At 46.9% G+C, this 21,842-nt stretch overlaps 1 protein-coding gene across 1 annotated transcript in view; it reads left to right on the top strand.

Moving 5' to 3' along the window:
* The first annotated feature begins 13,243 nt into the window (after nucleotides 1-13,243).
* trpc5a (transient receptor potential cation channel, subfamily C, member 5a) overlaps nucleotides 13,244-21,842 on the top strand; it is a 91,531-nt gene continuing 82,932 nt past the window's right edge. The window contains exons 1-4 of the mRNA XM_056300306.1: nucleotides 13,244-13,276; nucleotides 15,150-15,252; nucleotides 16,732-17,003; nucleotides 21,468-21,472. Of these exons, the coding sequence (XP_056156281.1) occupies nucleotides 13,244-13,276; nucleotides 15,150-15,252; nucleotides 16,732-17,003; nucleotides 21,468-21,472 (413 nt within the window). The remainder of the gene's footprint in view (nucleotides 13,277-15,149; nucleotides 15,253-16,731; nucleotides 17,004-21,467; nucleotides 21,473-21,842) is intronic.

The following is a 21,842-nucleotide window of genomic DNA, read 5'->3' on the forward strand; positions in this document are numbered from 1 at the left end:
TTAGCCTCAGCGAAATCGTAACAAAAACAAAGACATGAGGAGTGGAGGGAGGACAGAGCGATAGACAGATCAGAGGAGGTGGGGTAGGAGGTGTTTGTGTGTGTCCCACTGGAGTTTTCAGGAGTTTTACCATCGGCAGGGTTTTCCAGTCTCGTCTTCCCAAATGCTGCCTGTGTTCTAAATATAGACCATTATACAACAAAGGATTGCATCATCTGCCGCCATTGCTTTATTTCCACCGATCCCAACGTTGTCTAATTTGCACCTAACACTCAAGGGCTCCTTCAGCTTCTGTCTGGCTCAGAATCCACATGAAATTGCAGCGACTTACCAGGTTCAACAAAGAGTAAATGAGAACGATGAGCGTTCATATCTCTGTGCATTTGTGGTCCTTACTGTTGCTTAAACAGCCTCCACTGTGTTGCGTTACATTGTTCAGCTGTGGCATTGTGCTGTGTTTGTTGGACTGTGTACTGTTATTCAGATCTGGGTACAAAAAAACTAAATTGGACTAAACATAATTAGTGTGAACTAAACGGGATGGTGCCGGCTGTGCAAAATGAATGTCATAACTACGCAGAAAAATGAGATGCTTTGAGTTTACACACTGTGCCATTGCTTGTGCAATTAAGTGTTAGTAGCACATCGCATGGTACAATAGTTCGAACCGTGTGCCACAGAGGGCTATAAGAGTATGGGGCTTTTCATTCCAGCCAAAGGCTTAATAAATTCCACTAATAAACCCACCTTCACCCACTCCCCAGTTATATTTCCTAATTGGGATCATTGCTAGTGAAATGAATTTTAATGAAATAACAATCATGTTACCCCTCATTATGTGTGTGTGTGTGTGTGTGTTTGGGTGTAGCGGGATCCCAGTTTGACGACTGCGGGGGTCTAATGAAGCCTAGAGCCAGCAGCCATACCAACATGTACCCTGGCTCTGCCAAATGACGGAAGCTAAGCAGAAGTGTGCTTGGCTAGTACTTAGATGGGAGACATCCCAGGAAAACTGAGTTGCTGCTGGAAGTGGTGTTGGTGGGCCAGTAGGGGGCAGTCTTCCCTCAGGTCCTAATAAACAAATGCCAATGCCCCAGTGCAGTGACGGGGACACTGTAGGAGATGCCATCCTTCAGATGAGACGTTAAACCGAGGTCCTGGCTCACTGTGGTCATTAAAGAGCCCATGGCACTTATCGCAAAGAGTAGGGGGGTCCGCCGGTGTCCTGGCAACATCCCCAACCTGGCTCTCTCCATCTGGCCACCTAATCATCCCCCCATGTAATTGGCTCAATCATTCCTCCCTCTCCACCTCAAGCTGATGTGTGGTGAGCGTTCTGGTGCAAAATGGCTGCCGTGCATCACCCAGGTGGTGCTACACGTTGGTGGTGATTGAGGTGAGTTTCCCGCGTTCACTGTGAAGCACTCTGGGTGTCTAGATGTAATCCATTATTATTAGGGGTGTAAGACTGTGCTGTGGTCAGAGTGTGCTTACCAAGGCATGTTGACAGCCAGAAGGGCCTCTTTGTGACTTATTTGACCATATAAAATAAACATATATTTACATACATAACATCTTTGTCTCGCTCAGTTAATCTTAATTGAAACTGTGGACTTGCTTTACAGTAAAACCTACAAACATCAGCAATGTAAACAAACCTTTTACAGCATCGGAAAACATTACAAACTTGAGATTTAGTTGTTTTTTGTTTTTGTTTTTTGTTAGTCTCTGTATTAAGTGACCTGTCAATCAAGTTGGGATTGATAACAGATTCCAGACCTGCGCTTTGTGGTTTGGTTGCAGTGCGGCCCTTTTGTTTACATTGCACCTTTAAACATTCTGATTCTAGCGGGCGTCTGGGTAGCGGTAGCGTAGCGGTCTATTCTGTTGCTTACCAACACGGGGATCGCCGGATCGAATCCCCGTGTTGCCCCCCGACTTCGTTTGGCGTCCCTACAGACACAATTGGCCGTGTGTGCTGGTGGGAAGCCGGATGTGTCCTGGTCGCTGCACTAGTGCCTCCTCTGGTCGGCCGGGGTGCCTGTTCGGGGGGGCTGGGGGGAATAGTGTGATCCTCCCACGTGCTAAGTCCCCCTGGCGAAACCCCTCACTGTCAGGTGAGAAGAAGCAGCTGGCGAATCCACATCTATCGAAGGAGGCATGTGGTAGTCTGCAACCCTCTTCGGATCGACAGAGGGGTTGGAGCAGTGACTGGGACGGGTAGGAAGAGTGGGGTAATTGGCCAAGTACAATTGAGGAGAAAAAGGGAGAGAAAAAAAAAACCCAAACAAAAAACATACAGATTCTTGTTTAAGGTTAGCCCGGTCACTGAGAGCATTGAAGCCATTGTCTTCTTTGCAAAAAGCTGCCCCTCTGCTAGAGGCCCTGTCCTGTGTAAGCCACCGGAAAAGCCAAGCGAAAGCCCAGTGGGTTGTATGGAAATCCAAAGTCCCTCTACCCTCCTTACTCCCAGCCTGACAGCCAGCACAGCCCCGTCTCCTCGGGTTAGCTTTACAGGATGGAAGTTGTTCTGGTTCTCGCTAATTAAAATTTGATTCCCCCACATTTTATAAACCCCTCTGATTTTGCCATCAAAGCTGCCAGATTACAGCCAACAAAGAGCAGAGTCAGACATCAGACTCCTCAGGTCAGCTTTCACATTTCACTCAACACTCCAATTAGGATTTCCCTCTCTGCTCCTTTCACATCTCCTTTCTTTAAGTTTTTTAACTTCCTTATAGAGGTGGTTTTCTAACTTGTAAAAGCTTTTGTCAACCAAGTACTTAAAGTTTGACTAGGTAGTGCTGAGGCTGGGCGATAGGGAAAATATTATTGCTGTGATTATCATAGGGGATTTTACATGATATTGACATATATCATGATACAAACATACCATATTTGTATATTCAACTCGGGTTCATCACATTTAACTAGTTGGTAGTGTAAAATATAACATCAAGGCAAAACACGTTTTCATATAATAGTCCCTTCAAAACATCAGACCACATTTTGTGAGAAATTTTAGGTACTGGATTCTCCATCCATCCATTATCCAAATCGCCTATCCTTAATCAGGGTCGCGGGGATGCTGGAGCTTATCCCAGCAGTCACTGGGTGGCAGGCGGGGAGACACCCTGGACAGGCCGCCAGACCATCACAGGGCCGACACACACACCCAGGATTTAATATCAGAGAGGCAAGTTGTGAGTTTTGCTAGGCTGCCAGGATCTGCGGGTTTTAGTGGCATGTACAAATGAGTGTTGTCAGCATAAAAATGGCAAAACACATCATGATTGAATAACCTGGCCCTTCTCGTGATCGTTAAAACTCGTGTATCATGGTATAAAATCCAAATATCATCCCCATACTGTACCAGTGAAAGATGATAAATGATCACATTTAGGTGTTGCCCAGACCTAGTGGTAGGTGAGATTGTCATCCGCCTCCTGCACACACAAAATGAATCTGAATCAAAAGAAAAGCTGAACCGGTCTCCACCCGTTAACACCCCCTTCCCTCCCAAACAGTCTTACATAAGCCCTCTGTCACTGAGGGAACTGCATAGAATTTTCATAATGTTACACAACCATGTGAATGTGTGTGTGTGTGTGTGTGTGTTGTGGGGGGGGGCATGTAACACTACCCCACAGTCAATGCTAAATTGTGCTTATTACCCGCAAAACTGATGTCAGGTGAGGAGGAGGTACAACAAAGCAAACAGACTTTGATAATTCATTACAGAGCAACTAAACCCTGTAACTTTTTTGTTAGTTTGTCTGTCATCTAAAAAGATGAAAGAAAACATCTTTGGGGGCTGGGCTGATCTGAGGCCCAAGTGATGTAAGCCCAGCAGAATAAACACAGCTGCAGCTCATAACGTTAATGATGGGTCCAAATCCTCGCCAGTGAGCAAACATTGGCAACCGTCAATACTTTTGTCAATGCTTGCTCATTGCCATCCCTAAATCTAATGGACCCATCATTCATTTTGTGACTCGGTCGCGCCAACACAAGAGAAGCAGACTGTATAGGGCAGTGTTGTATATGTAAGATTGTGTGATTTGTGTGAATAGCAGACTAGAGGTGCGTATGAGGAACAGAGAAATACATTTTCAATACCATGTCCAATTACTAAACTAAAAACCTTTCTCTCACCCTATTTCGGGTGGTGTGTGTCTTCCTCAAGCTTGGGTCCTCAACCAGAGGCCTGGGAGTTTGAGAGCCCTCCTCAGTATCTTAGCTGTTCCTAGGACTGCACTCTTCTAGTGTTATTCCTGGAATCTGCTGGAGCCACTCTCCCAGTTTGGGGGTCACAGCCCCTAGTGCTCCTATTACCGCTGGGCCTACTGTGGATTTCACCTTTCACATGCGATCTAGTTCTTCCCTCCGCCCTTGGTATTCTGCTAGCTTCTCGTGCTCTTTCTTCCTGATGTTCCGTCGCTCGGGATTGCTACATCGATCACTACTGCTGTCTTCTGTTGCTTGTCGACCACCACAATGTCTGGTTGGTTAGCCAGCACCTGCTTGTTAGCCTGGAACTTGAAGTCCCACTGGATCTTAGCTCTGCCATTCTCAACCACCTTTGGTGGTGTCTCCCATTTGGACTTGGGGACTTTCAGTCTGTATTCATTACAGATATTCCTGTATACTATCCCAGCCACTTGGTTATGCCTTTCAGTTTATGCTTTCCCAGCTAGCATTTTACACCCTGCTGCGAAGTGCTGGACTGGCTCAGAGGTGTCTTTGCAAAGCCTTGGATCTTGTCTAGTGTGGTAGATCCCTGCCCCAACTGATCTGGTCCTGAGTGCCTGTTCTTGTGCTGCAATGACCAGAGTGTCTTTGCTGCCCTTCAGTCCAGCCTTTTCTACCCACTGGCAGGATTTCTAAATATCAGCTGTGTCTTCTATCTGTCGATGGTACATCCCATGGAGGGGCTTGATGTTCCATACCTCCTCTTCTTCTTCCTCGACACCCTCTGTCTTCTGCTGCCTGAGGTATTCACTCAGCAGTTCATCCTGGGGGGCCCTCTTTCTGATGTACTCATGGATGTTCCTTGTTTCATCCTGGATAGCCCACTAACCCACTAACCCTCAGCCCCCATCTTTTCACTTATCATACAGTGTCAGGCTGCTGGACTTCGTGTCGAACCCTCCATGCATTGTGAGGCGCTTCCATGTCTCACACACACACACACACACACACACACACACACACACACACACACACACACACACACACACACACACATATATATATATATGTATATATACTGGTGGCCTGTCCAGGGCGTCTTCCCGCCTGCCGCCCAGTGACTGCTGGGATAGGCTCAAGCATCCCGGGACCCTGAAAGCAGGATAAGCGGTTTGGATAATGGATGGATGGATATATATATATATATATATATATATGCCCTTGTTTTGTTTCTCTGATTACTCCTTGATACAGAAGTTTTGTTCACAGCCAAGAGGGGGAGGGGTAGGATGAAAGGAAGAAAGAAAGAAAGAAATGGAGAAACAGAAGAGGAGGAGGAGGGAAGAGGAGTGGTGGTACACTGCCCTGGTAGAGGGAAGCGCAAAGGGGAATAAGACAGGTTAGTGCTGTGGGGAGAATACGGGAGCAGGTCTGCGGTGTGGGGAGAGTCACATGGAGTGACAGAGAAACAAAGAAAGAGGGAGAGAAACGGAGAGAGTCAAATGAAGCGAGGCAGAGACACGAGACGGTGAGAGGTAGAGAGGGGAGAAGGGACAGCAAGGAACAGAGAGAAAGAGAGGCACAAAAATACAGGAATAGAGCGAGAGAGAGGGTGAATGGGAGAGAGGGGGGAGGTAAAGAGAGAAGTAAGGAGAGAGGATGCAAGGCAGAACAGATATATATATACATATTGAGACAGTGAAGGAAATAATCTTTAAGAGTTTTTGAGTGCAGAAAGAGCGATAGAGCAGGGGGAGAAAATCGGAGTGAGATGGATGGCAAAACGCCAGAATATCAGCGAGACCAATGGAGCGATAGTCTAATTGTAGATGGGAGTCAAGTGGTGTGCGGATCACAGGAGGAGAAGGAGAGCGAGAGTGAGAAAGTAAAACCACATCACCGGGCGATACATTACGTTGGCAAAAACAGAGAGGCTGAAGCGGTAAAGTGAGATTTAAATAAAAAAGACAGAAAATAATGGATGTTCAGAGAGCTTGAAAGGGCAGAGAGAGAGAGGGAGCGAGAGAGATGGGGAGAGGTGAGAGCGGTGGAACGAGAAAAGGAAGAGAGGGTGTAGAGTAGATGTTCGGGGAAGGAAAAACAGTGTAGAAGCTTTTTGAGATGGTTCTTGGTATAAGGTATTAACTTAAACTGTGTTGCACACACATGAAGACAAAATCCCTTATGTCATATAACCTCCACCCTCCAAACTTAACACACACACACACACACACACACACACAGCCCCATCTTGCCCAGCTGATAAACAGTCCACATTGCTGTAGTGCAAATGAGAAGCCAGTATGCAAATGAGAAGCCAGTATGCAAACGGGAAGAGGGTATAAATTGCACACATAAACATCATACCCGCCCAGGATGGAGCAGTTTGTAACGATCCTAGTGAAGCAGAAGGTCCCCTCACCTCTTTCCTCTGCAGCACCTAGACCTCCCCCATGCACGATTTGGGATTTCAAGTGGTCTGTAAACTGTGTTCTGTTCACTTTTTACACAACTACTTCTGCCATCGTGTCGACTGCCCCACCTTCAGCTTCACCGTAGCTGTTTCAGAAGAGGCATGAATGAGTTTGCTGCCCGACGTGGTCGGACGATGGCGATGGGTCATATGAACTAGTTCTTATGAAGCATACAGAATGTTATAGACGTTGCTCCTGAACATAAACAGTGGACAGCGAGGTCCACACACTTGGACCCTGCTCCCCACATGGCAAGGCATCCAAACAGACTGAGACACAGTAAGACACACTTGGCTTTATCGCTGAAACACCACAGTGGCTCCAAACAGCATAAGAAAGCGAGTAAGAAAGTTGGTGAACGTGTGGCGGCTAACAAATGATAGACTGTGCCGAGGAGAAGGAGGGCGCTGGGTGGATTGATGGGAAGCAATATTACAGAGGGACAAGAGGAAGAAAGAGACTGAGCAGAACAAGGAGTAGATAGATAGATAGATAGATAGATAGATAGATAGATAGATAGATAGATAGATAGATAGATAGATAGATAGATAGATAGATAGATAGATAGATAGATAGGGAAAAGCCAAAACAAAAGTAGAGAAAAATACAATTGCACGTTGATGAGAAGCTGCAGTGTTTAGGATGAAGTGAAATGTTGACGAGAAAAGAGCAGAAAAAGATAGATGGGTAGAGGGAGGGGGCAATAACGGTAAACGGATAATGTAAGATTAATCAAAATGAATCAGACAGCCTCTTTACTCATACACACACACACACACACACACACACACACACACACACACACACACACACACACACACACACACACACACACAATTAAAAAGAAAATAAACAGTCCCTTGGCTCTTACTGATGCACCTGCTACTTTCTTAGGCTACCTGGGTTACTGGAAGATGGACCAGTTTTTGCTGCTCCGCTTTTTGTGTCACCCACCGTTGTTCTTGCCCTCAGACTAAGTCTTTCATAATGCTGATGATTCATGCATTAAGCTATTGTTGTACCGTTGCACAGTGTCCCACAGTCTGTGTGCGAAATAGTGCCACACCCAACCCACCGAGCAGGTGGAGTCAGGTTTAATGTGATGAACCCACCTCATTCATGCAGGAGATGCGAGTGCAGCGGATACGGCGGGCTAATGAACGTGTTTCAAGCACGGAGAGGGTCAAGATAAAGGACGAGTGTAAAGCGGAATAGAAGTAATTAATGGGAAAGTGGTGGAAGGAGGACATGATGTCCTGTATAAACGGTGTCCACCCTTCTCATTCGCCGAAGAGGAGAAGGAAGGAAAAAGCAACAGCAAATGAGACAGCCAAAGTGAAAAAAAGGAGAGATGGGGTGTCAGCAAATGTAAAGAAAAACAAAGAAAAGGGTGGGGGAGAGAGCTAAAGGGGAGGAGGGAAGAGCTGAGGGGAGAGTGCAGGTATGGAGGGAACATTTCTGAAGAAGATGGTGAAGCACAGATGAACGTGAAACGCTGAAGCAGTGGCTGGGAAGGAGAGCTTTATGGATGGATTAGGAGAGGGAAGGAGGACACATTGTTTAGGCTATTGTGGGAAATTACGATTTGGGGGGGGGTCGGGACAGGAAAGGACGTCGAGACAGTCCTAGTGGAATAAAAAGATCGCTCAAGCTAATAAAGAACGAGTGAAGAACGAGAGGACAAGGAGAACAACTCCAGGAGAGAGAAAAAAAAGAGATGAAGATGAGGGGATGAGCTTGAGATGGACACAAGGAAACAGGAGCGGAGGAGTGAATGTATCTGCATTGCCGCACCACAGTCAGTGGAGCATTGCAAAGCCGTCAGCATAAATTGTGGCTCGCTATGCAGATCCTTAACGCGTCCGCATCCCAGCAGACACACGTGCTCCACTGCAGGATCCGAACTCACCCGCATTACTTAGGTGCTAACGGACCCTCGTCAGCATAACTCGCAGGCATGTGCAGATCTTTATCAAATGCCAGTAACCCCCCTCCCCCACCCAAAGTGCCGGAACAAATTCCACACATGTTGTTTCCAGCATAGAGGTGGAATCAACATGTGGTCAATGCGCTTGTATAGCCGAAAAGGTGACCACAGGACCGCCACACTGAGCACCGAAAACAAAAATTTCCCCCATCTTTGACAACAGCTAGAGGTCGTTATCAGCCTGGAAAGGCTGCCCACCTTAGTCAAAGGCTCGTCACTTGGGTGCCATCTTGGAAACTGCCGCCAGGAATTTTTTTTTTGTGTGGAATTTCCCCCCTTTCTCTCCCCAATTATACCCGTCCAATTACCCCACTCTTCCGAGCCGTCCCGGTCGCTGCCCCCTCTGCCAATCCGGGGAGGGCTGCAGACTACTACATGCCTCCTCTGAGACATGTGGAGTCGCCAGCCGCTTCTTTTCACCTGACAGTGAGGAGTTTCACCAGGGGACGCCCCCCCCCAAACAAGCATCCCTACCAACGAGAGGAGACGCTAGTGCAGCGACCAGGACACATAGCCACATCTGGCTTCCCACCCGCAGACACGACCAATCATGTCTGTAGGGACGCCCGATCAAGCCAGAAGTAACACGGGGATTCGAACTGCCGATCCCCGTGTTGGTAGGCAACGGAATAGGCCGCCACGCCACCCGGACGCCCCAGTTCCCTATATTTTCAGTGGGGAGTCGTCTATATATCAAGTTCTGCCTTTCTCATTTAAAAACAATGGCACATTGTACACAACACGGAGTGATCAAATTTGTCCCGAAGGACGCCATTTTCTCAGAAAAGAGGTCTCTCTTACGTTTTACCAACGCCTGTATAAATGTGGTATCCACCGCCTTGGGAATCGTTGACATTTGTTCTGCTGTAAATACTGCGGCTGCCTGATGTGATCTGGCGGATTTCCGTTATGATGTGCAGGCAAAAGTGCGTTGATTGGCCGGTTTTGCTGACAGCAGGACTTCCCTGGGCTGCCATCTAACCTTCTCAGATGGTCCTATTGTCAACTGGTGCCGTGCACTGTCTCCACTGTTATTTAAACTGTCTCTGGTTTAGTGTCTTTCACACGACACGTCTTTCCACAGTGGGTGGGGGGTGGAGGGAGCAGAGTGTATAAGCCCAACTGCTGTTGAAATACGTGATTAGCATTGTCCCACAACGTCCAAAACACATGTAAGGGGCTCTTGTGTGTGTAAAAGTTCAGTGGTCATGATGTTTGGAGACTATTTTCTAACAAACATCCTGCTGCAACTGAACGATGTTTGTTTACTTCTGCACAATCAAGGGCAGGGGGAAAACTTCCTCTGGTCCTTGTTTACGCAGTCCTCCCACTTCGTATACTACAGTATATTGTAACGTGCATGGATAAGAAGACACGCTGGCCACTGGCTGGCGGGTCTGACCCATTAGTCGAGCGGTTAGCGATGTCTCCTGCGGTGCGGGCGATACGGGTTCGCTTCCCGGCCGCGGCAGTTCTCGTGGTTGCGTTGTCCCCCGAATTCGCTATTCGCAAAATGAGCGAGACCCCCGGTGTCTCTTCACACAGACCACTATATCTCTGACTGTCTATCTGTTGGAGTGAAAAACAATGACAGGGTTCAGTGAAAATCCTCTTTAACACAACACCGGCTTCACAGCAGCAACGGCAGCACGTTCTGTCACCAACGGGCAGGCGCTTTTTATCGATTTTATTTTATTTTTCCACTGACTTCTTGCGTTCGCGTTGACGGGCGCTGTCGCCTCCCCATTGGCGCGCAGTTGAGGCTCATTCAGCTCCTCGACACATCCGAATTGAGGGTACAGACTGAGAGCTCATTTATGCTCAATGTTAAATACGTATACGGACGGAGCCTTCTGTCCGTATTCTGCGTTCATTTCTCCGTATTTCCGCACGTTTTCCGGGAGCTTGCGTATCCGTACAAACGGCGCAGTACCACCGGAAATCGTGGGGGCAGTGTTGCGCCGTGTAGTTAATAGCTCACCCGCGACCAGCCAGCAACACGCAGCAAAGAAGACGAAGAAATGGCGGAACTTTTTGAGGAAAGGCTGTGCGAGTTAGTACGTAGTTACAAACATATTTATGATGTTACCTCGCCCGGGCACACAGACAAACAACTGCTAAAGAACACTCGGGAGGAGATTGGACGTGAATTGAGAATGAGTCGGACGGCAGCGAAGGAGAAGCGGAGGGTTGTGCGGGACCGATTTGTTCGAGCCCACAACTCTGAGCTGCTCTCTAGTGGCTGTATTGCTTAGCAACCATCCCAACGTAAAATACGGATGGGAGGTATGTGGGCAGTGACGTTTAGAACATTTGAAACGGACGCATCTATTTACGTACGTAAAGGGCGCATAAATGAGCCTTGAGGCGTACTATTTGTCTGCATGATCAGATGACAACAGCCTCCAGAAATAACTGCCCGTTTCCCCCTGGCGTTAACGCGTATCTCCTGTCGCCCGCGGGGCGTCGTTTCTGATGAGTCCGCGCTTTTCTCCGAAGGTGCGCGCGTCTCCGTGGAGCACCGAGCACGTTTGTATGTAAAGCCGACGCTTTTGCGGGAATTAGGAGAAACCTTATTTCCATGTGTTGAACTTTTTGCACGTAGGTATAACTACTTATTTACTTCCACACTCGGGAGCCCCCCCCCTCGGGAGCCCCCCCCCCAGTTCAAACGCAGTAGAGCTCGCCACTGCGCGCTGCTTGGCACAACCATAGTCTTCCTCAGTGTTTCGCTTTTGCTTTAAGGCCGCTATACCATCAGCCGTTAATGCTCACAAGAGTATTCCCTATCCATTCCTGTTTAAGTATTCAAGATCCTAATGACAAGGTTGTTTTTTTTCTTTTACCTCTGGGCCCGTCTTTAGCATGCCCAACATTAATTATTTTCTATATGTGGCTCCGTACTCTGCAGATCTTTATCATTATGTTCGCTATGCATACACCGAGCAACGCAGGTTCCCCCACGGTTGGAAGAGTTACACCAATACTGTAGCAAAATGAAAATAAAATTCATCTCATGTCTCAATAGATTGCCCCAACGTAAACGAACAAAGAACGATCACTGTGCAATTAACCATTAAGATATCACCCACAGACATCCGCATTCTGTACGAAACGTATCTGCACATGCACACACACTTACGCATGCATACACACACGCACGCACTTACGCGTGCATACACACACACACACACACACACACAAACAAACAAACAAATGCATACACAGCCCGTTAGTATTCTCCGGGAAGCAGAAGTTGATGGGGATTACATGTATTAGATTCAGTAATGTCACTTGGGGAACGAGGTTGATCCCTGGTCTGTGTGGTAGTTCGTGTGCTAAATGTACGTAGAGTCCCTGATCTGCACTGCACTAACTAACTGGCTGGCTGGCTGTCGCTCTTACTCTCCGCGTCACACACTTTCTCTCACGCGCTCGTTCTACCTCTCCGCCTCTCTCTCTCTCTCTCTCTCTCTCTCTCTCTCTCTCTCTCTCTCTCTTTCTCACATTTTCCCTTCTCCACCCCCCCCCCGTCTCTCTCTCACTCTCTCTCTAGCTCTCTGTCTCTCTCTGCGTCTCGCATAATACATGTTCTACTCAAATGGATTTATAAGCACGGGGGCAAAAAACAAACAAACAACAAGACAAACAAACATCCATCAACCCCTTGCTACGCAAAACCGTCGATAAATGTGACGCATAGCACGCGCGTGCCCATTTGCCCTCGCCAAATCTCCAAACGCACCTAATTAAAATGCCCTAGGCTAATCCGAGGCATTTAAGCGGTCCTTGGTAGGGTTAGGTAGCTAATAGGGCTTTTAGAGAACTTAGAAGTGTTATCTGTGAATTCGACTTCTCCAGTCCGGTATCGGGCCAGACCTTCCCACGAACCTGTCATTTTCTGGGGTGTCATTTCAAAACCCGTTAGATTCGGTCTGCTAGAACCTGCAGTTGTGCAGATTGCACAGTAAAGGACATCTGATAAAAGTTAAGTTGTAGAAAGACGTCCTTTTGTCGTGTCATCTGTCACGGGCTGTTGTTAGTGTAACGACCCTGGGTGAGTAGACTCGCCAGCCCTTGGCCAACGAGTCGGACCCCTCAGTTGACTGGTTAGCGCAGTCGCCCGTGATCCGGGGAACCCAGGTTCGATTCCCGATTAACCCCCGGCTTCTCGCTACATTATAAAGTGGCATTGAGGAGTGTTTATGGAGAAAACTTAAAGAAAATATTTTGCCAAGTTCGGAAAATGCAGCATGTTAGTGCCAGAGAGGGTCATTCTGAAATGAATCTAAATGTTATTTCTACCTATTACAGCAGTTATTATGCTAGCCTGGGTACGTATGTTATTGTTGTTCATATAGTTGTGTGTGTCTGAGTTCAAGAGCAGGTGAATCATAATTCCTTTTTCCACGGTTTTTGTTTTGTATAAAAGCATTCAAATACCTTTCCATTCCCCCGACAGGATTTTGCAGGATTTGAGTCACCACCCAAAAGATATTTTTGCACTCTTAACACTATCTGTTAAGTCGCTCTGTGGTAACCTTCCATCTTTTCCCTCTCTCTCTCTCTCCTTCCCCTCAAAGCAGCCCAGATGAATCCGATGACACAGTTATACTATAAAAAGGTGAGTGAAATGCACACGCACACACACACACACACACACACACATACACACACATGCACAAACACACATACACACACTCACATATGCACACAAACAAACGTATACACACGCGCATGTACACACAGAGACTCACACGTACATGCACACACACACTGACACACATACAAGCACACACACATGCACAAACATAAACACACATGCACGCACACAGACATACATGCACATGCACTTATGCACACACACACACACATGTACACACCCAAACACATGCATGCACACACACAAGCACACGCATACACATGTGCACGTGCACATACATGCACACACACACACACAAACTGTATAATGTTATTCAGCGACATTACCAGACCTGGCCATAAAACATTTAAGCAATCACAGATGTGATGTTACCAGCATAACACGCCGTCTCATGTTCTCTTCAAGTATTGAAACCCTGATGCAAGATGAAGTGATGCTCATGGTTGATCGCAGCACTGGACTTGTTCAGGGCCAAAAGGATTATACTTGCCATTTTAAAGCTACGTGAGCCACCATTTTCGCTTTCCTTTTCTTGTTTTTTGGGTCATTTAGCCATTTCAGCTGACATCAGTTCTTCTGAAAACAGATGAATAGCATTTTGAAATGAAACTTTGGTGTGAGGGATTATGAGAAACATGGACAACATGGCCTCTTGCTCAGCTCAGCAGCAGAGCACAAGCTGGAATCAGGAACATTTATTAGTCATTTCATTCCACGCACCTGCGCACATGAAGTGAAATGATAGAAGGTTTTCCCCAGCCCACATGCGACACAAAGACAAAAACACATATCCAAACTACAAGAACACATAGTATATCCCAACTACAAGAACACATATCATCCATCCATCCATCCATCCATTATCTGAACCGATTATCCTGCTCTCAGGGTCGCGGGGATGCTGGAGCCTATCCCAGCAGTCACTGGGCAGCAGGCGGGGAGACACTCTGGACAGGCTGCCAGAGCATCACACAGGGCTGACATACACACACACACACACACACATTCACACCCAGGGACAATTTAGTACGGCCGATTCACCTGACCTGCATGTCTTTGGACTGTGGGAGGAAACCGGAGCCCCCGGAGGAAACCCACGCAGACACGGGGAGAACATGCAAACTCCACACAGAGGATGACCCGGGTTGACCCCCCCTAAGGTTGGACTACCCCGGGGCTCGAACCCAGGACCTTCTTGCTGTGAGGCGACCGTGCTAAGCACTGCGCCACTGACAAAAACACATACTTATATCCAACATATCCAAAAGAATAAAAATTCACTGTCCAAGAGAGCAAACGCCAGGATGACTGTTGGAACTGCCGGTCTGCATGGGCTAGCAGTTAGCTTAGCCTGCCCCGCTTCTGTGTCCTGTCAGAACACGCACAGAACACACAAAGAGCAAGACGCACAATCGAAAGTGAGTTCTACACAGTACTCTTCATGTTATCCAAAGAATCAACATATATCAGATATTTTACAATGATTCTGAATGCTAAACATCAACTCAAAGTTGGGGATTGAGCCATCAGTCAGTCCATCAACTAATCAGGTCTCCACACATTCCATTGATCACCAGCGGAAAATCCCTCCTGCATCGCTGAGCTCCTCTCTCTATCTGGCGTTGCGATCCTGCAGGCAAACATCATTTTTATGACGCATTTTATGTGACCAATTCTTTATGTATTCATACCCTCATACTTTTGATCACTACAGTTTTATCCCCATAGCTTAACGCTGAGGTCTCTGTGAACGAGACCCTGAGATGCCTGAACTCTCTCACTCGAGGCTGCTGGTGACAGAAATAACACCTGTGTTGTTTATGACGTGGTTCAGGTGAGCTACTCGCCGTACCGGGACCGCATCCCGCTGCAGATCGTGCGGGCCGAGGTAGAACTGTCTGCTGAGGAGAGGGCCTACCTCACTGCTGTGGAGAAAGGTGCGTGCACACACACACACACACACACACACACACACACACACACACAGAAATATGTAAAACATATACAAGTTCACCGTATATGTATGTATATACATATATAATATATATATATACACACACACACACACACCGTTTATATATGTAAAACATACACAAGTTCACCATATGTGTATGCATATATATACACACACACACACACACAGAGTTTATATATACGCAAACATGCAAAATATTTTAATATGGGTATGCATGCAGAAATACACACACACACACATATATATGTATATGTATATGTATACATGAATACACACACATATGCACAGAACTGGGCAGCACGGTGGTGCAGTTGTTAGCGCTGTCACCTCACAGCAAGAAGATCCTGGGTTTGAATCTCTGGGTGGTCCAACCTTGGGGGTCATCCCAGGTCGTCCTCTGTGTGGAGTTTGCATGTTTTCCCCGTGTCTGCGGTGGGTTTTCTGCGGGTGCTCAGGTTTCCCCCGCTATCAAAAGAAACATGCATGTTAGAGTTTATACTCCTGTCTGTGCCCCTGAGCAAGGCAATGGGAAAAAAACTGGAGTTGGTCCCCGGGTGCAGCATGAAGACGGCAGCCCACTGCTCCTAGCTACACAGATCACAGCTAGGATGGGTTAATCTGCAGTAACTGAATTTCCCAAGGGGATTAATATAGGAAACCTAATTTAATTTAACTGAATTTAATTTAACTGCACCAAACTGTACATAACTACTGATAACACTGACACATAACTACTGACGCCAGTGTAACTGTACGTAAAACTGACTGTACATGTCTGTACAACACTTAGCACATACCCACACTACATGTCTTTTATTTTTCATATTTACAACATACATATTTGCTCTGCATGTTCTATTGTATATATTTATTTTCTTGTACTGTGTATTTTATTCTTCTTATATTTTTCTCCTTGCTTATTGGCACTTGTACCAAGGCAAATTGCTCGTACGTCAGTACTACTTGCTGAATAAATAGTTCTGATTCAGATTCAGACATCAGAGTTTCTGTCAGTCGGGTGACAATGTGTGTATCAAACACGCACCTCTGGGACGTTGGTTACGTTACATGCTTAAATTTTTCCATCCCTACATCCATAGAGTCATTCTTCCCTTTGTTTCTCTCTCTCTGTCTCTCTCTCGCTCTCTGTCTTTGTCTTTTTCTCTGTCTGTCTGCCTGTCTACCTGTCTGTCTGTCTGTCTGTCTGTCTGTCTCTCTCTCTCTCTCTCTTGCTCTCCATCCAGGTGACAAAATCAGCCTTAAACTTGTTCTTCAAAGGAGATCTACCACAACAAGGAGCTTTAATGTCATCCATCCATCCAGCCATCCATTCATCCATCCACTCATCCATCCATCCACCCATCCATCCATCCATCCATCCATCCATCCATCCATCCATCCATCCATCCATCCATCCATTAACCTGTCTCTCTTCATCCAGGTGACTATGCGGGGGTCAAACATGCGCTCCGAGAGGCGGAGATGTACTACAACATGGACGTGAACTGCCTGGACCCGCTGGGCCGCAGCGCTCTCCTCATCGCCATTGAGAACGAGAACCTTGAGGTGATGGAGCTCCTCCTGAACCACGGGGTCCACACAGGCGATGCGCTCCTCTATGCCATCCGGAAGGAGGTGGTAGGAGCGGTGGAGCTCCTGCTGTCGCACAGGAGGCCCAGCGGGGAGAAACAGGTCAGGTCGAGGTCCGGTGATGTGATGGTGGTGTGTGTTTGTGTGTTTGTGTGTTTGTGTGTCAGGTCAAGTCATTTTTGCTAATAAAACTTCTTAAAAGATAACCCACACAGCATTATCGTGTGTGTGTTTGTTTGTGTGTGTGTGTGTGTGTATTTCTGTGTGTTTGCCAATATAAACTGTTGTGGCAAAAAGAGGCGGTGTACTTAAGGTAGGCGGGAGCTCTGTGTATGTGCATGTATAAGCACTAGGGATGGGGGAATGTGTGTATGTGTGTGTGTGTGTGTTTGAGAGAGAAAGTGAGAGAGACAGACAGGGAGAGAGACAGACAGACAGGGAGAGAGAGAGCGTGTGAGACAGACAGACAGACAGACAGTGTGTGAGAGAGACAGAAAGACAGACAGATAGACAGATGGAGAGAGTGTGTGAGAGAGAGCGAGACAGACAGACAGAGAAAGAGAGAGACATAGACAGACAGACGGAGAGAGAGCGCGAGAGAGTGTGAGAGACAGACAGACAGACAGACAGAGGGCGCAAGAGAGTGTGAGAGAGAGACAGAGAGAAAGAGAGAGAGCCCGTAGGTGCTGCTTGTTAACTAACCCGTTGCATCCAGGCTCATTCATGTGTGTAGGTATACGTGTAGGCTCATCTGCGTTTTGATTTATTCATTTATGAGCTTGTGCTTTTGCATGTGTGTGTGTTTATGTGTGTGCGTGTCTGTCCCGTATCGTAATGAGCAGCACCCCCATCCACTGTAATGCTCCGTGCCACGTTCTGCTGAGAGGGGATCATTTAACCAGCTCATTTTATGAAGTCACTGTGAAATAGGATTTAGAGGCAGACAGTATATTTGTCTTGTCTGCCTGATGACTCTACGTGTGTGTGTGTGTGTGTGTTAGAGAGAGCAAGAGAAACAAAAAGGGAAAGAGTGGAAATGTTGCATGCATTTGTGACTGTGTAGTCTAATGAACATGTAGGTGGTAAGAGAGAAAGAAAGAGAGACAGAGGGGATGTCAGGAGAAAGTTAGGTGGGCTGTGACGGAGGGAGGGATTGAGGGAAGAGAAAGAGATTGGATGAAAGTAAAAGACCGAGAGAGAGAGAAAAGAGAACAGAGGTTGAGAGAGAGAGGAGAGGAGACCTTCTCCACATCAATTCCTGGACAGTCTGAGGCTACGAGGTTCTTTATCGCCATGGCAACCAACCCTTGGCCGAAGCAGAGGATTGTGGGAAGAGTTTGGACGCCTCTCAGTTGGAAAGGACTTGAACAGATCTCTTCTCTCTGCCATCCTCTCAGTTCCTCCTTTCCCCCTCTTCTTCTCTGTTTCTCTTCTGTCCATATCCCCGTTGTCATTCTTTTTCATTATTCTTTCTTTCTTTCTTTCTTTCTTTCTTTGTCTCCTTGCTCTTTTCTCTGTCTCACTCATGTCTTGTTCTCTGCCCTCCTTTCCATATCCCTTTTTTGCTCTTTCTTGCACACACGTGTGTGTGCATGTGTGCATTAATGTGCATGTGTGCATGCAGCCTCTAAAGCTGTTCTCCTCAGTGGCCAGGTAGACTTGGTATGTTTGAATCCCTGTATCTTCTGTAGTCAAGCAGACGTGTTCCTCCCCGTCTCAGTCTCCCTGTGTATCAGTCAGCCCTCTCCCACCTCCATTCTCATTCCTTTACCGTCGCCTGCTTTCCCTCTCTTGTTCCTTCAGTTTATTCTCCCTGCCCCCTTGGTTCCCTACTTCCTTCATCTGAACCGGTGGTTGGGTTGGAACACACATGTGGGTCGCAGCAAGGCTTTTATTTAGATACAAAAGAAAGAAAATCATGCTTTTAATTTCTTACTTTTTTAGCAAACCCCCAAAAAATTTTTTTTAATGATTTAATCAGGAACACTCATTTTATTTCATGTACTTGCTCACAGGAAATGAAATGAAATATCGTTTCCCCCAGCCCACAGCTGCGCAACACAAAGACAAAAACACATATCCCAAAACTACCAGAACACATGTATCCACACTAACATATGTATCCACACTAACACATGTATCCAAACTGACACATGTATCCACACTAACACATGTATCCACACTAACACATGTATCCACACTAACACATCTATCCAAACTAACACATGTATCCAAACTAACACATGTATCCAAACTAACACATGTATCCACACTAACACATGTATCCACACTAAACAAGAAAAATAAATCACTGTCTAGGCGAATGAACGCCAGCCGATGACTGTCGGAACTGCAGGTCTGCATGGGCTAGCAGTTAGCTTAGCCTGCCCTGTTTCTGCGTCCTGTCAGACCGCCCGCTGTGTTTTCTCTTCGGGCGCAGCTCCTGGCAGGGCCGCAGTCCCTGGGCCCACAGGACGCAGCAAACCAGGCTCCCCCAGCTGATCCAACGCTGGCTCTCCCAGCCAATCCAGTGCCGGCTCCCCCAGCCGATTCAGCGCCGGCTCTCCCAGCCATCAAACTAGACACAAACGTAAATGCAGACATAGACAAAGACACTGCATAGACAGTACTGGGTGAGGCCGCCGCAAATGTGAATTCGCGCCGCCATCTGTAGTGAAATGTAATGGTAGCCTATGTCACGAAATGTTGCCGTGCCTCCTCTCTTTCATTTGCTCATCAGCAGGCGATGATTGAAAGCTGAAATGGGGAGTACTGCACTGATGAACAATTCAAGTGGATTTTTAATTATAATGCACAAAGTATTTAGTGGGTCCCAGGCCATAAAGTATTTTCACATGTGTGTCAAGGCAGGAAAAAGCTTTGGAAACCCTGATCTAGGCCATACAGTAAACTTGTCGTTTTATTCTCTCTTTCTTTTCCCTCTCTCCCCCTCCAAGGCCAATGACAACAGTCATTATGCAGATGACAACAGTCACTGGCCTTGGAGACAAGTTGTCGGCTCATTAGAAATGGAGAGAATGGGTGAAAAAAAGGAAAGGGCAGAAAGTAGGATGCCACAAAGCAAGCAAGGAAGAAGGAGGAAAATAAGAGGCTGGAAAGAAGTGAGGAAGAACTGGAAGTGTCCCATGCCAAGATTTGGATACGAGGAATAGAGTGGCATGAATGAGTGAGAGAGAGAGACGGGGCGAGAGTGAGAAAGGAAGAGAGGAGGTGAGAGAGAAGAGAAAGAAAAAGAGAGGAAGAGGGTATTTGAGAAAGAGAGAAATGGAGAGAGAGAGTTATGCAGATGACTGGAGACTGTTAAAGCCCCCTCCGTCGGCCTGCCTTTGATGTGCTAAGTGTGTGAAAGAAGGGGAAAAGATAGTTTCGCTCTCTCGCTCTCTGAGTGTGCATTTATGTGTGTGTTTGTGCAAGTGTGTGTCTTATATGTGTTGAGGTTAATGTTTTGTTTTGATGTGTTTCTGTAAGCGCACATGTGGAAGGACACGTGCACTTAATTTGAGTGTGTACAGACGTGTGTGTGTGTGTGTGTGTGTGTGTGTGTGTAGATGTGAGGATGGAATATCTGGGCATGTTGTTTGTTTCTGTCTGTGGCACATGTACATACACACTTGTCATTACTCATATATATATGTTTGCATGCATAGATAGTGTGTGTGTGTGTGTGTGTGTGTGTGTGTGTGTGTGTGTGTGTTTGGGTAGGAGGGATCAGTGCATAATGCCCAGCCCATGGCATCTGGTCTCTCAGGTGTCACACACACTCCTGATCACATTGCTGAGAGAGAGATAGAGAGAGAGATAGAGAGAGAGAGAGAGAGAGAGAGAGAGAGAGAGAGAGAGAGAGAGAGAGAGAGAGAGAGAGAGAGAGAGAGAGAGAGAGAGAGAGAGAGGAGAGAGAGAGAGAGAGAGAGAGAGAGAGAGAGAGAGAGAGAGAGAGAGAGAGAGAGAGAGAGAGAGAGAGAGAGAGAGAGAGAGAGGAGTAATGAAAAAGGACCAGACAGGAGAGCGGTGTCCAGCAGGGGAAAACAGAATGAGAAAGGAGCAAGAGAAGAAAGACAGGGGGAGAGGAAGAGAGAGAAAGGGAATGGCAGAATGGTGAGGAAAGAAAAACAGAGCAGCAACCGAAGACAGGAGCAGGGATCAAAGGAAGGACAAAAAACAGAAGAGAGAGTAAGCGAGGAGAGAGAGAGCGTCGGGGTGTGAAGATAAGAGGGGGGAGACAGCTGAGAACACTCTGGTTCTTGCTCCCTCCGAGAGATTAAAGGGAGTCCACATGTGTCTCAAACACTCCTCTACTCCTACTCCTCCCCCTCTACTCCTACTCCTCCCCCTCTTCTCTTCTCCCTCTTTTCTCCCTTTGTCTTGTCCTATCACCCCTTTTTATTCCTCAATTCTCTGATGTCTCGGGGGGAAAATGTGTGTGTGTGTGTGTGTGTGTGTGTGTGTGTGTGTGGTGTGTGTGTGTGTGTGTGTGTGTGTGTGTGTGTGTGTGTGTGTGTGTGTGCCTACATGCTCATGAGTGCTTACAGTCCCAAAGTTCAGAGCTGAGCTTCTCAGACCATACAGACCCAGTATTTACCAGTGGGGACCAAGTAAAGTTAAGATAACTGACACTTCAGTGGTGTGACCTTCAAGAGTTGAAACTTACCCGCTGACTTTTCAGACTGGAGTTTAGATTTATTCGAGTCCTTAAGGTGCATTTTCTCTGTTCACCTTCCTCTGCACTCTGCCAACACCCTCTTTATATGGGAGGGCAGTGCCTCTATCTATCTATCTAGCTATCTAGCTATCTAGCTTTCTATCTATCTGTGATTAAAGAATCATCCAGTACGTTTTATGGACCACTGACCGGTGTGTGTGTTGTGTGTGTGTGTGTGTGTGTGTGCTAACCAAAGACTCTGCACTTTGTTATACATTGTTTCATCTCAGTCATCACATCCT

The sequence above is a fragment of the Lampris incognitus genome, chromosome 20 (assembly GCF_029633865.1).
Source record: "Lampris incognitus isolate fLamInc1 chromosome 20, fLamInc1.hap2, whole genome shotgun sequence".
Taxonomy (NCBI): Eukaryota; Metazoa; Chordata; class Actinopteri; order Lampriformes; family Lampridae; genus Lampris; species Lampris incognitus.